At 54.4% G+C, this 14,748-nt stretch overlaps 2 protein-coding genes across 12 annotated transcripts in view; both read right to left on the reverse strand.

The window, feature by feature from the left end:
* Positions 1-8,438, reverse strand: part of ADD1 (adducin 1) — a 77,261-nt gene extending 68,823 nt beyond the window's left edge. For 6 of the 9 annotated variants that reach the window (XM_081091903.1, XM_081091908.1, XM_081091902.1 and 3 more), the window contains exon 1: positions 8,316-8,438. The gene's annotated coding sequence lies outside the window, so the exon portion shown is untranslated. Of the gene's footprint in view, positions 1-7,876; positions 8,215-8,315 lie in introns of those variants that run through there. The other 3 variants (XM_081091904.1, XM_081091906.1, XM_081091900.1) reach the window with 3 other exon arrangements.
* Positions 8,439-12,953: 4,515 nt separating this feature from the next.
* SH3BP2 (SH3 domain binding protein 2) overlaps positions 12,954-14,748 on the reverse strand; it is a 30,024-nt gene continuing 28,229 nt past the window's right edge. For all 3 annotated transcript variants that reach the window (XM_081105329.1, XM_081105328.1, XM_081105330.1), the window contains 2 exons: positions 14,157-14,216; positions 12,954-13,505 (listed from right to left, as the gene is read on the reverse strand). In XM_081105329.1, coding sequence (XP_080961455.1) covers positions 13,368-13,505; positions 14,157-14,216 — 198 coding nt within the window. In that variant the 3' untranslated portion in view covers positions 12,954-13,367. The remainder of the gene's footprint in view (positions 13,506-14,156; positions 14,217-14,748) is intronic.

Genomic DNA, 14,748 nt, shown 5'->3' on the forward strand with positions numbered 1-14,748 from the left:
CAGCCCCGGCTTCATCCAGAAGGATGTCCAGTCTAATTAGCATATTATACTTTTATTATTATAGATTATACATGGAATGCCAAATGTTAATGAAAAAGGCATGGCGGGGTTAGTGAAATGCAAATCAAAACCACAATGAGATACTACCTCACACCTATTATTAGGATGGCTACTGTGCCTACTCTCAAAAAAATAGAAAACAAGTGCTAGTGAGGATATGAAGAAATTGGAACCCTTGTGCTCTCTTGGTGGAAATGTAAAATGGCACAGTCACTGTGGAAAACAGTATGGCAGTTACTCTAAAATTTAAACATAAAATTCCCACACGATCCAGCAATTCCTCATTTGAGTATAGACTCAAAAGAATTTAAAGTAGGTTCTCAAAGAAATGTATGTATCCTCCTGTTCACAGCATCATTACTCACAATAACTGAAACATGGAAGTGTCAATCAGCAGAATAGTGCATAAGCAAGCATGGTCCGTCCATACAATGGAGCATCATTCAGCCTTAGAGAGGAAGAAAATTCTGACACATGCTACAGCATGGATGAACTGAGGATATTATGCAAAGTGAAATAAGCCAGACACAAAAGAACATATCCTATCCTATATAATAAAGAGCTAATATGCTAATTAGATCGAACAGCCGAACGACCGTCTGGACAACATTTCGACAACCATCTGGATGACCTTCCGGACGAAGCCAGGGCTGTGAGGGGCGGCCGAGGATGTGAAGGGCTGCGAGGACCAAGCCCCTTGCACGAATTTCGTGCATTGGGCCTCTAGTATAATAATAAAAGCCTAATATGCAAATTGTCCCCTCAACCAGGAGTTCGACCGCCCGCTATGATGTGCGCTGACCACAAGGGGGCAGCGCGGACCATGGTGGGTGTCAGCAACATGGCGCTGGCAGTGGGCAGCAGTGGAGGCGCTGCCAGCCCCGATGGGCCCTGACAAGAGCGGGACCGTGGCAAGATGGTAGTGCAGGTGAATAGGTGGCACCAGGCCAAGGTGGGTGCAAGCGGGGCCCGATCATCCTGCCGACTGTCCCACAGACAGCGACCAGCAGCAGGGGACGGGGGCACTGCCCGGCTCCCAGGCGCTGAGGGAGCTAGGCGGGGGCCCGATGACTCAGGCGGAGGGGGGCATGCAGAGGCCCAGGTGCTGCCCAGGGCTCAGAGGTCAACTGGGACCTGCCCTTCCATACCAGACGCTTGTGCTTCAATCGCCGGCCAGGCCTAGGGACCGCACCCATGCACAAATTTCATGCACCGGGTCTCTAGTATTGCATAATTCTACTCATATGAGGTACTTAGAATCACAGACACAGAAAGTAGAATTGTGGTTATCAGGGGCTGGGAGAAGGAGAGAATGGGGAATTACTGCTTAAAGCTACAAAATTTCAGTTTTACAAGAAAGGAGTCATGAGAATGTATCGGTTATGGGGATGACTGGTGGTGATGGCTGCACAACAGTGTGAATATATTTAGTACCACTACTGTATATATACTTAAAAATGGCTAACATGTTAAATTTTATGTGTATTTTACCAAAATAAAAATTTAAAAAAAAAACATGGTGGGAAAACATGTACAGTACACTACTATCTATCTAATAAAGAGGAAGTAGGAACATAACCATAAAATTAAAAGGGTTAGGCATCCTACCAACTGGGAAAAAACTTGTGGACCTGAATAAACATTTTTCCAAAGAAGACATACAGATGGCCAACAGATGGTACATGAAAGGTGCTCAGGGGACTGAAAATCAAAACCACAATGAGATACCACCTCACACCTATTAATAATAGCTATAAATACAAGAAATAAGTGTTGGCAAGGTTGTGGAAAAGGGAACCCTTGTGCATTGTTGATAGGAATGTAAATGGAAAACAATATAGAAATTCCTTTAAAAAAAAAAAAGGCAAAAAAAAAAAACCACCACCAAAAAACTCTATCATATAACCCCAGCAATTTTACTTCTGGGAAGATATAGAAAGAAAATGAAAACACTATCTCCAAAAGATACATGCACCCCCACGTTCATTGCAGCATTATCTATCAACACTAATAAAATACAAGATGCTAATTGACCATACCTTTGCTATGCCCAAGCCGCGCCCACCAGCCAATCAGAGCGACTATATGCAAATTAACCCAACCACAATGGCGGCTGGCAGCCACAGAGCTGAAGCAAGCAGGAGGCTTGGTTGCCCCACAACCAAGCTTCCTGCTGCTGGCTGTAGCCTCCGCAAAAGGCAAGAAAGTTTAAATTATAGAAGCTAAATAAATCCCAGATACCTGCTTCCAGCCAGCCTCCACTGGGAGCTTGGGTGGCTGGAGGCTTGGCCAGCCTGCAAACAGCCATCAGCCCCTCACCCAGACTGCCCAGGGACCCCAGCAGGATCCCCACCCTGATCCGGGACACCCTTCAGGGCAAACCAGCCAGCCCCACCCATGCACCAGGCCTCTATCCTATATAATAAAAGGGTAATATGCAAACTGACCCTAACAGCAGAACAAGCGGGAATCACTGGTCACTATGACACACACTGACCACCAGGGGGCAGATGCTCAATGCAGGAGCTGTCCCCTGGTGGTCAGTGTGCTTCCACAGGGGGAGCTCTGCTCAGCCACAAGCCAGGCTGATGGCTGCCAGTACAGTGGTGGTGATGGGAGCCTCTCCTGCCTCCTCAGCAGCACTAAGGATGTCCGACTGCAGCTAGGCCTGCTCCCTGTTGGCAAGTGGACAACCCCTGAGGGCTCCCAGAGCCATGTCTAACTGCCAGCTTATACCCAATCCCCCAGGGAGCAGGCCTATGCCAGCAGGTGGTCATCCCCGAAGGGGCCCCAGACTGCGAGAGGGCACAGGCCTGGCTGAGGGACCCTCCCGAGTGCACAAATTTTTGTGCACCGGGCCTCTAGTATATATATAAAAGCCCAGTGACTGGAATGGCATAACGACCAGAACGACTGGTGGCTATGATGTGCGCTGCAGCAGCCAGCCAACCTGATCAGGGCCCTGATCGTCCCCAAGAGAACATTACACACACACACACACACACACACACACACACACACACACAGGAATGTTACTCAGCCATAAAAAAGGAAACCCTGACATTTGCAACATGGATAAACCTTAAAGGCATTATGATAAGTGAAATCAGGCAGAAAAGGTAAATACTGTATGATCTCACTGATATGTGGAATCTTCAAACAAAAACAACAAAAACCAAACTCATGTATACAAAGAACAGATAAGTGATTGTGTTTTGTTACTTTAAATATACCTTGTTTTATGTTTGCTTTTGAGAGTCTCTTCATATTTTACATAAGTATAAGACAAAATTCAACTTTAAAAAATCAATTCCTAAATATTGAAAGCAAAATAAAAAACAAAAGAACCAAAGTACACATCCAGTAGTAGCAAAATCATAGAGCAATGATTCTGAGTAACTTTAATCACAGTAATTAGCCTACATATCCCTAATAAGTATGCAAAAAAAACTCTTAAACTGTTTTTATTAGCTGGTGGTATAGTGTTCATATTCTCCTGAGACTGAGATGTATACAGTGTGGGATAAAACAATGAGTAATCAGAATCAAGATGTTTCCCTTAGAAGAAAAAGATACAGGTGTAAGATCAAGAAGGTTAAGTTGCACTGGCCCTGTGTTTCAGTTGGTTGGAGCATTATCCCTTATACCAGTAGTCGGCAAACTCATTAGTCAACAGAGCCAAATATCAACAGTACAATGATTGAAATTTCTTTTGAGAGCCAAATTTTTTTAAACTTAAACTATATAGGTAGGTACATTGTTATTAACTTCATTAGGGTACTCCTCAATCTGAATGAGGTACGTTCGCTGAGGTCGACCCCTTCCAACTCTCCCATCCACACTCGTCTTGTATACTTGTTTCGTCTATCTCCTTTCGTATATCCTCTCTATATGTCCAAACCATCTCAACATACCTAAAAAAATGTTTCATTTTATAATAATAAAGCCACCAACACAAAATAATTACAATTCTTAAATTGATGACAAAAATACCTGTAGGATTTGCAGCTGGTTGGAAAAATACAGGTAACTTTATGCTTCAAGTAGGTACTTTTGTCATCCGCGCGCGATTTGCAGACACGACTAGCACTAACCACTGCACAACAAGACTGCTGACTGACTGGCTCAATCAACTCGTGCATGAATCGCGCGCACCTCCCCGGCGCTGTGTCCCCGACGGACCAACACACCCCACCTTCTTCTAACGCCACTTCTTCAAAAGACTCGCCAAGGCCGAAAACCAACTTCTGCGCATGAGCCACTAAGTTTCAATCGCACTGTACGTGCGCGTCCGCACGTGGTATCTTGTGGAAGAGCCACACTCAAGGGGCCTAGAGCCACATGTGGCTCACAAGCCGCGGTTTGCAGACCACTGCCATATACCAAAAGGTTGCTGATTCCATACCTGGTCAGGGCATATACCTAGGTTGTGGGTTCCATCCCCCACATCAGGGCACGTACAGGGGGCAGCCAATAGATGTATTTCTCTCACATCAATGTTTCCCTCTCTCTTTCTCCCTTTCCTTCCCTCCCTTCCACTCTCTCTAAAAATCAATGGAGAAACAACCTCACTCCTTGGGTGAGGATTTTAAAAAAAGGTTAAATAGAACTCTGTCTTCTTGCTTTACAACTGGAAGTATCAGAAACCCATGATCTGAAAAGACCATGAAACAATCAACCTAGTAGCAATGAACAAGTGAGCCCAGGGCCTAGATTGTGTTTAATAAATATGATTTTTCATTTGGAGAAATGGATGATTTCAGAGCTGGGATAGAAAATGTACAAGATGAGCCCAGTGCAGTCTGTCATACCAAAAAGGAGAGCACTCAGAAACTATTAGAGCTGTGTCTACAGGATTTAGGACCCAATTTGAACAGATTACTATTGGACAAAGATGGGATAATCTGAGTATCAATAAAGATAATACCTACAATGGATTCAATCATATCAAATATGCTTAAATTCATGAGTTCACAATAATACAAACACATACAACTCATTGGCTACTTCTGGAGGATGCCAACTCAGTATTACAAAAAACTAGTAAATAATTGACAGAAATTAAGTATTTATTATTTATCCTGTCTTTCCTGAAAGAGCTATAATTTAAGGTAATGAAATTATAGAAGGGCAATGTCTCTTTTAGAAGCATTCCAGCTAATAAATGAGGTTAAAGAATTTATCCACATTTTCCATGCCTAATGAAATAATGACTAAGTTTGAGCTTCAAGGGCTGCTAACAAGAAGAAAAACTATTAATCCTCATCTGCCTAACTCACCTATGAAGTCTGTAGGGAGCGGCTACAGGATCAAGCCTCAGACTGACCTGTGGCAGGGCCCCAAACAAGTCCCAGCTTGGAGGGCAGAGTCAGAGCCGCCCTAGCATGATTAAGCTTGACCTTATAGTCCTCCCTTGTTCCTTCCTTGGTAGCTAATGGGCTGGGGGAGATGCACCAAGTGCTGCCAAAACAAGGTGAAATTCGCAAGAACACTGTAAACATGTTGACCACTTCCCTTGTTTTGCTTTGTGTGCTCTGACTAAAGCTTGGCTTACAGGCTGTCACTGTGTCCTAATCCAGTGAACCTACCTAGCCCCAACTGTGTTCTCTCTGTCTTCTTTAATCCTTCCCCCACCTCCCCTCCTCCCCCCTTCACCCCTGGCCATGCTGGACGCGGTTCAGAGTCTTCTTGCCAAAAGTATATCAATCATGACTCTGATTACACCTTTACATCTAACTGATTAAATTTACAGTAAATTTTGTGTAAACCACAATGCATAATAAAATCCAGACTATATGTAACTCCACAGGACAAACCATCAAGTTTCAGCAACAAATAAATTACAAGAGATAGCAAAAGATGGAGGGGGAATAGATTAAAACAATGTATGGCTCTAACAGTTTGGCTCAGTGGATAGAGCATTGGCCTGGGATAGAGCAGTGGCCTGTGGTCTGAAGAGTCCCAGGTTCGATTCCGGTCAAGGGCATGTACCTTGGTTGTGGGCACATCCCCAGTAGGGGGTGTGCAGGAAGCAGCTGATCGATGTTCTCATCGATGCTTCTAACTCTCTATCCCTCTCCCTTCCTCTCTGTAAAAAATCAATAAAATATATTTAGGGAAGAAAAAAAAAAAAGTATGGCCCTAGCTGGTTTGGCAGAGTGGAGAGAGTGCTGGCCTTCGGACTGAAGGGTCCCAGGTTCAATTCCAGTCAAGGGCACATCCCCAGGTTTCCGGCTCGATCCCCAGTAGGGGAGGTGCAGAAGGCAGCTGATCAATGATTCTCATCTTTGATGTTTCTATCTCTCTCTCCCTCTACAAAACATATATATATATACATACACACACACACACACACACACACACACACAATGTATGAACCGCATGTGGATCGGGATTCAAACTGTTAAAAAGAATTGAGACAATCAAGATTTTAACACTGGTTGGATATATGAAGGTAATAAGGAATTTCGGGATACTGGTATTTGTGTTTATCTTTTTAAGAGGATGTATGTAGATACACAGACTGAAATATTTAACAGTTAAAACGAATGGCATCTGGGTTTGGGGCTACAGATACAGCAAGATTAGCTATGAGTTAACAGCTGAAGCTAGATGAGGGTAAAGAGAGACTTACACTATTCTCTGTGTATGTGAGAGATGAACTAAACATGTAAAAAGAAAGTCCACTTAAGCTCTAGGTTTCACATAATAAAATGTCTTTTTAAAATTAACTGCCAAACCCTGGCTGGTTGCTCGGTGGTTAGAGCGTCCACCAACCACGGAAGGGTCCGGGGTTTGATTCCCAGTCAAGGGCACATGCCTGTGTTGCAGGTTCCATCTGGGGAGGCAAACAATCCATGTGTGTGTGTGTCTCTCTCTCTCTCTCATCTCTCATCTCTCCCCCTCTCTCTCTCTCCCCCTCCGTCCCTCCCTTCTTCCCTTTCACTCTCCTTGAAAATCAATGGGGGGGGGGGGGGGGCGGATCCTCAGGTAAGGATTAACAAAAAAATTAAATTAGCCTAGTTAGGTGTTTTCTGCTTCAATACAATGACTACTTGAAATAACTAAAAACTAACCATCATCTGAACAAACAGCCTTTGCGGCACAATCAGTAAAACAAAATACCGCCAAACAAAACCCAAGCCGTGGGAGGCAGCGTCAGAGTTCCAGGAGAAAAGGGCCGGCCTGTAACTCACGTTCTAAAAGGAAACTCGCCTGCGTGTTGGAAACGGGGCGATGCGGCCGCACGTCGCTCAGGAGCCTCTGAACCCCAAACCTCCACAAACCCCACCACCACCCGCCGCAGCCACACCGACTCCGAGGCGCCTTCCCCCGGCCCGAGCCCGCCGCTTCCGCACCGACAACCTGACTGCTCTCGTCCTCCCCGCCGCCAGAACCAGCGCGGGTATTCAGATTTGGGATTTTAAAAAATAAAGCAGAGAAACAACAATACTGGGCACATCGCTGGCGTTGGCGGGACCTGCAGCCATTCCCCGCGGGCCCGGCGCGCCCCGCTCTGGGGCGGGCTGAGCCCCCTCGAGGCTCCGTCCACCCGCCCGGCACCGGGGCCCGCGGACCTGCGCCGAGGAGACGCCGGGGCCTCCCGGCCGCCGGCTTCCCGCCTCCACTGAGATCTCAGTCCTTTCCACACGCGGAACCCCCTTTCTGCACAGGCCCGCGGCTCGGGGGGCCCCCAGCCAGGCTCGCGGCCGCGGGGACCGGATCATCGCGGTCCGTGTTGGGCCTCGCCGCCCGCCGCGCCAGGTTAGCCAGCCGTTACCCCGGTGGGGAGGCGAGAAGGGGACGCACCGCCTACCTCCTGACCGTCAGGCGAGCAGGAGTAAGTGTGGGGGGAGGCCCCTGCGCCGCCCGGACGCGAACAAGAGCGAGGACGGCCCGCGGCGCAAAGTTGCAGGACGACCTGTTCCCGTCTGCGGGCCGGACGCGCTTTCCTTCCCCGCAGACGCCGCGGCCGCCAGCCTCCGGGCACCGAGGGGCGGGCCCAGCGGGCGGGCCGGAGCCGCCTCCTCTTCACGGACCCCGGCCCCACCGCGCAGCCCGGAAACCGGGACCCGCGCGCCCCCACCGCCGCCCCCGTGCAAAAGGCTTGCAGAGCGTCGGCTCCGCACCGGTCCAGGCCGACGGCCGAAGGGCGGAACCCCTCCGAGGGCGGCTCCGCGGCCCCACCACCGCCCCCGCCCTCTGCGCTGCCCCCGCCCGCTCGGCAGGCTGCAGGCCCCGCCGCCCGGCCTCACCTCAGAGACGAAACACGGGCAGCGCGCGGGACCTCAAGTCCGAGTGCGGCCGCCGCCCGTCGCCTCCGGCTCCAGCTCCGGCTCGGGCTCCGCCCCTTGCCCGCCGCGCGCACCCGGCCCGCCCGGCCTCTCCGCCCCCTCAGCTCAGCGCAGCCCTGGCCGCTCCGGCTGGGTGCGGCTAGAGGCGCTGCGGCCCAACAACGCGCCTCCCCATAGGCCCGGCCCGCGACGCACCGCTAATCAACGCGCCCTGCGATTGGCTGTCCGCGTGCGGGAGGACGCGGAAGGGTGGGTCCTTGTTGACATGGGGCGGGGCTTCCTCCGGAGTTCGCGGGGACCGGCCTCGGCTCGGCCCCGCCCTTCCCGCCGACCGCGAGGGTCGGGCGCCACTGTCCGGGTTGCAGCGCGGGGACGGGGGGCGGGAGGCGGGGGGCGCGGCCCCTCAGGCCTCGTCGCTGAAAGAGGCCGCGCCGGCTGTGCCAGCGGCGCCCGCTCCCCGGAGCCGCTCGTCCCCTCGGTCTCTGTCGCCGGTCAGACTCCGGTGGAGGCCTCCTGCGCCCAGGCTCACGGACGCGCAGCTCGGCCTTCTCAAGGCCCGTCAGCCCCGGGCGCTGTCCCAGCGGGGCCAGTGCGGGCCCGGTCGGGCCTCTGCCTGCTCGGCTCGCCCGCTGCTGCAGCGGAGGACCCTGCCCCGTGCGCGGCCCCCGCTGGGCTCCGTCCTCAGCCCAGCGGGCGGGAGTCCGCGGGCAGACGGGGCCGACCGGCAGCCAGGGTGCGGTCGGCCCCTCGGGCCTGCGGACGCTGATAAGGCCCCACCGACGGGGCGGCTGCCTGGCGCCGGGGCCTGGCCCGCCGAGGCTGGAGGAAGCACCTTCTCGACCAGGCCACCGGCCGTGACCTGGAGGCTGGCCCAGCGGGACCAGCACCTCCCCGCCCTGTCCTCCCCGTTGTCTCCTCTGAGCCCCGAAGGCCCGGGAGACAGACCGGCAGAGCTTCCTGCCCCCTTACCACCCGTGGAAAGCCGAGGCCCAGGGCTGGGCGGCGAGCAGGGAGGAGCCGGGCCTCCCTCCCAGCGGGGCCCCGGCCGTGGCCCCGGGAGGATCGGGACCATCTCTGGGGATAGTGACGGCCGCCACACTCCTGTCCCGCTCACGTCTGCCACTGGCACCCGCAACGAGGCCTGGCCACGGGGCTGTCGGGGGGGCTTGCTGGAGGGAAGGAGGGAGGCGTCCAAGACCGTGGAGCACGTTCAGTGGAGACAGAAGGTACAGAAAAGACCAAATCGTCGCCGAGACGTCAAGCACAGCCTAGGAATGCAGTCTAACTGATGTACGGGTCCGATCGGGTGCCATTTATCAGGACCGTCGCTTCAAAAGTTCCATGAATATCTAATCGCTGTGTTGTACGCCTGAAACGAAAAACTGTATGTCCACTGTAATCGGGAAACATTTTCGTTTTTTAAGGCCAAATCAAACTTCTAAAGGTGAAAAATATAATGTCAGAACTGAAAAACACACTGGCTGAACAGCGGGTTAGACACAGCAGAAGAAAGTGAAGTAGGAGACGGACAAGGAACTGAGCCCTGACCGGTGTGGCTCAGTGGATAGAGCCTCGGCCTGCGGACTGAAGGGTCCCGGGTTCGATTCCGGTCAGGGGCATGTTCCTTGGTTGCGGGCACATCCCCAGTAAGGGGTGTGCAGGAGGCAACTGATCGACGTGTCTAACTATTCCTTCTCCCTTCCTCTCTGTAAAAAATCAGTAAGATATATTTAAAAAAAAAACAAAACTAAGTGAACCATGGAGAGGAGTCTAGAAAAGAAGGAACAGAGCTCCAGTGAGCAGTAGCACAACTTCAAGAGGCCAAGTATGTGTGTAATCAGAGCCCCTGACCAGGGAGGTGGAGGTGGGAGGAGGACGGATACACTATTTGAAGATAGAATGGCTGAAGGTGTTTTGTTTTCAAATTTGATGGAAACCACAAACCCAAGTAACTGGTTTGCTACTGGGCTCTGGTACAAATGGAATGTTTCTATGGGCCATCGAAAGTGCCTGAGGCCACAACTGCCATCGCTGGGTTCCGTCAGACCTCCGCCACATCACGTCGGTAGGTGCACCATCTGGAAGTGGTAGATCCAGGACTGAGTTCAGGCAGGTGCCGAGGTAGGTGGTCCAGTCCCACGTCACCTGCCACCATCGCACCAGTATCTGTCGACACCTGTGGTCTCGGGGATTCCCCGTGGCCGTGACTCCATCGGGCAGTGTTTTCCGGGCGAGGGACGGGGCTGCCAGCACCGAGGCAGAGCTGGATACAGAGGAGTCGCCCTCGAGGGGATCACACTGCTGGGCCACGGCCAGAGACAGAGGCGGTGGCCCTCCCCTCGCTGGTCTTCACACAGCTTTGCTTCAAATGCCAGCTGTGCCCCGTACTCGTGTGGCCTGTGTCCTCTGGGTCTCCCCTCCACAGGCCAGGCTCAGCGAGCGCTGAGCAAGAAGCCCAGGCCCCAGGCCTTTTCCTCCCTGGGCCCTGTCAAAGCCACCCATTCCCGGTAAGGTACCGGAAGCCCTTCTTGGACCAGCAGGGGGCGCCCACACAATGTGACCCAGAGGAAGGGGGAGACTAGGGGCTACTAAAGACTTGCTTTGTGAGGTCTCTTCTGGTTCTAAAAACATCTTTTTATAATAAAAAGTCTCTAATAACAGAGGATGTAGAGGTTCACTGCACTCTCACCAACTGCAGGGAAAGTAAAACCAGGTCAGCCCTGGGCTTGGAGAAGCTTCCCAGCCCAGGAATGCACCCCATCTCTGAGCATACCAGGATCTGGGCACCCCGCAGTAACTATCAGAGGCCATGAGGGGTGGTGGGGAGCTAGCCAGAGCGTAGGGTCTGGGCTGAGAGGTGGGAGATCACGTAGCAGAGTTGGAACTTGAATGCAGACCTTGGCCTCAGTTTCTCACCTGTAAAATGGAGCTAACAGCAGCTGCTCTCCAAGCAAACTAGACTGTCAAGGGCCCAGCTCAGCGCCTCGAGCACAGGAAGTGCTCACTAGGTGGTACAGAACATTCAGGCAGGTCTCAGGAGGGAGTGGCGCCGGCTGCCTGGCTTCATGCTGGAGGACCATGCCTGGGATCCCATCTGCCACCCCCAACGCACACACTCTTGCAACTGAGGCCCTGGGCCCAGGAATAGTTCACAAAGAGGCAGAGCCAGGGCCTGGGAGGAGCAAGGCCAGGCCAGACTCTGGGCTGGGCCTTAGGCAACCACAGGCCTCATCTGTCCTGGCAGCTAGAAGTTCCTATCACGTGGCTCTGGGCCCCAGAACCTCAAAAATCTTCCAGCTCAGGGTCTTCAAGTGCTTCACCCACTGAGCTGTCTCCGAAGCAGCTGCATGTTAGCTAAAAGCTATAGCGTCCTGGGTCCTGCCTCACATCACCAGCGTGGAGGACCCTGGGCACCGGCTGGAAGCTGTTCTCTGACCCAAGTCCCCATTTTAAAGTTTTACACATGCCGGGACGGTGTGGTTCAGTGGTTGAACATCAGCCCCTGAACCAGGAAGTCATGGTTCAATTCCCAGTTAGGGCATATGCCCAGTTTGTGGGCTTGATCCCCAGTGGGGAGTGTGCAGGAGGCAGCTGATCAGTGTTTCATCAATGTTTCTATCTCTCTCTCCCTTCCTCTCTCTAAAATCAATAAAAACATATTTTAAAAAATTTTACAGGAAGGGAAGTTGCACAGTGGAGAACGATGTGCCTCACTGGGTTCCCCAAACAAGTGCAGGGCAAGGGCAGGGAGCTGTGACTGCAGGCACAAGGATTGGTTTTCCAGAGCCGCTGCAGGACATGGGGAGCTCCCTGTCCCAGTGCCCCAGACTCGATGGTAGCTGCACCGAGCCTCACCCCAGGAGGCCTTAGAGGAAACATCTGCAGACAGCGGGGACACTTGGTTCCTGGAAGCAGATGGCCACTGTCGCCCCTGCACCCCCCAGCACCCCGGGGGCGCGGCCTCCCGCATCAGCTGACCAGCTTCATCTCTTCCCCTTCTCCAGCTGACCACCCCACCAGAACACGTCCGGGGGGAGGAGTCCAAAGAGCCTCCTCCGGGGACAGCAGGCACAGTGCCGTTTGGGGTCTGGGCTTTACACAGCGAATGCCTTTCCCCAGCTTACAGTGCAGCGAGGATTAGATGATCCGGGGTCCCTGCCAGCCCTGACCCCCCGCTGAGGCCGCTTCCCACACAAATAGATCCCGCCTGGCTGACCTGCCAGGGCGGCGCTGGCTGGAATTCCACGGCAGGAAGCGAGGGGTGGATCGGGGCTGGTCCATCCCCGTGTGGCCCGGAGGACTCAGCCATCCGGGTGCCACCACCCCCACCTACCCTTGGCCCACTCAGGGCCCTCTCTGCCTGCCCCTCTGTCTGTAGCGGTCACTTCCCCCTACAGGTCTTCCTGGAGCCCCAGCAGAGCCTGGCACGCGGAGGGTGGGCGGAGGCGGACTGCTGCGCTCGCGTTCCATCCACTGCTGCCTGCGAACTGGGCAGGTCATTTAGCACCTGCGCGGGGAGGTGGGGAGGCCCCCTGGATGTCGGTGTGCGTCCTCGATAGGGCCGGCCACCCCTCCTTGCCAATGAAGCCGGCCACCACGGCAAAGGTCACCTGTGCTTTATTGTGCAGCAAAGGCCCCTGCGGGAGCCAAGTCTTAGCGTTCCTGGGGGTCCTGGGGCCAGCCCCTGCCCCCACCCAAATGCCCAAGCCCTGACCAGCCCCCTGCCCAGTGCAGGGTGGGCGCTGGGGGGACCGGAATTCCTGTCCGTGAAGCGCAGGCTGGGCTTCGTCCAGGGACCCCGGGTTCTGGGAAGTGCGGCGGGGCTGCCGGGGTGGGATACGAGCCTCCAGCCCGCTAGGGACTCTGCCTGCTGGGTGGGGCCTGGCCTGGCAGATTCCACAAGATGTCTGTTGGGGAGGCCTCCATCCAGAGCTCCTCATCCCAGACAGGCCAGTCTCATCGGCATGAGGAGGCGGCCCATGGTCACCTCTGTCAGCAGCTCTGGCGCAGACGTCACCTGGGCCCAGCGTAGCCGTAGGGGTGCTGCAGCAGCAGGCTCTGGTGGCTGGGCAGCAGGTGGGTGTGGTAGTGCTCCACCAGGCTGCCCACGCTCACAAACAGGACCTCGCCCTCCAGGTAGAATTTAGAGTCCTGGGGGCAGGAGAGCGAGGTCAGGGGGGGCTGGGCCAGCTCTCCCCCCTTGCAAAACGGGGCGGCCAGCCCTAAGGACAGGCCTGCTCCTGCTGCCCATTCCCTCCCCTCCGTGCAAAACGGGGCGGCCAGCCCTAAGGACAGGCCTGCTCCCGCTACCCGTTCCCTCCCCTCATGCCTGCCTCTCTTCCCCACCTCCCCCACTCCCCCCCCCCGCCCCCCCAGCTTCAGCAGGGGATCAGGCCAGGCTGTAGATAAGCCGGGTCAGGAACTGGTCACCCCACCCCCTCTAGCTCACTGAGGACACAGCTAGGCCAGGGAAGGGGGAGGCTGAGGCAGTGGGAGAGGGATGGTGCCGGCAGGTGCCAGCTTCCGCCTGCCCCCTGCCCACACTCAGGGGTGGGGAACCTGGTTTCTGCCCAGGGCCATGTGGATATTTATAACATCATTCGAGGGCGATACAAAACTATCAACTTACACATCAGCCTCTCTATGTGGTCAGACATGTAATTAACTCGCCCCTCATCATCCAGTTTGGCAGGGCCTTATACGGCCCGCTGACCGGCGGATGTGGCCCATGCCTGCTCTTCGGGGAGATGTCCGGCCCCCAGCCACGCCCCTTCCCGCCCAGGCCCTCAGCCCACCACGTACCTTCTCAAAGATGCGGTAGTTCCTCACTTTACTGGAGGCTTCATCCCACACAACCAGGACCTTGGGGAGAAAAGCGGCAGGCAGGGCTGAGGGCAGCTCTGACCGGGAGGGCCGGGCTCGGGGACCCAGGGTGAGCTGCACCAAGGCCGAGTCCCCTGGCCTCAGGGACGACGTGGGGAGGGCGCCCTGCCCTCAGATGGCCTCTGATGAGACTCGAGGGTGCCTGGCCCACCAGCGCCATCTCTGATACACATGGGGAAACTGAGGCTCCGTGAGGTCACACAAGTCGCCCCTGGAGGGGCAGAGGCCGAGCTGGCAGATGACCTACCGCTGGCCCTGCTCCAAGCAGCCTCCCCTTCAGAGTGCAGGACCCCCCATCGGAGTCCAGGGCCCCAGCTCCCCTTCCCGTCTCCGGCCACCCTTCCCCCAATCTGCAGATGGTATCTACTTCCTGAGAATAAATGGGGCAGGGGCTGCCAGGCAGAGACCCCAAGGATGGCACTGGGTGGAGGGGTAGAGGCTCATGGGAACGTGGCCTGTCGCCTGGTGTGCCCGCCTGCAGCCCGACGTGGGGAGGGCCAGCAGACCCAGC

This window comes from Myotis nattereri (assembly GCF_964212035.1).
Source record: "Myotis nattereri genome assembly, chromosome: 1".
Classification (NCBI taxonomy): domain Eukaryota; kingdom Metazoa; phylum Chordata; class Mammalia; order Chiroptera; family Vespertilionidae; genus Myotis; species Myotis nattereri.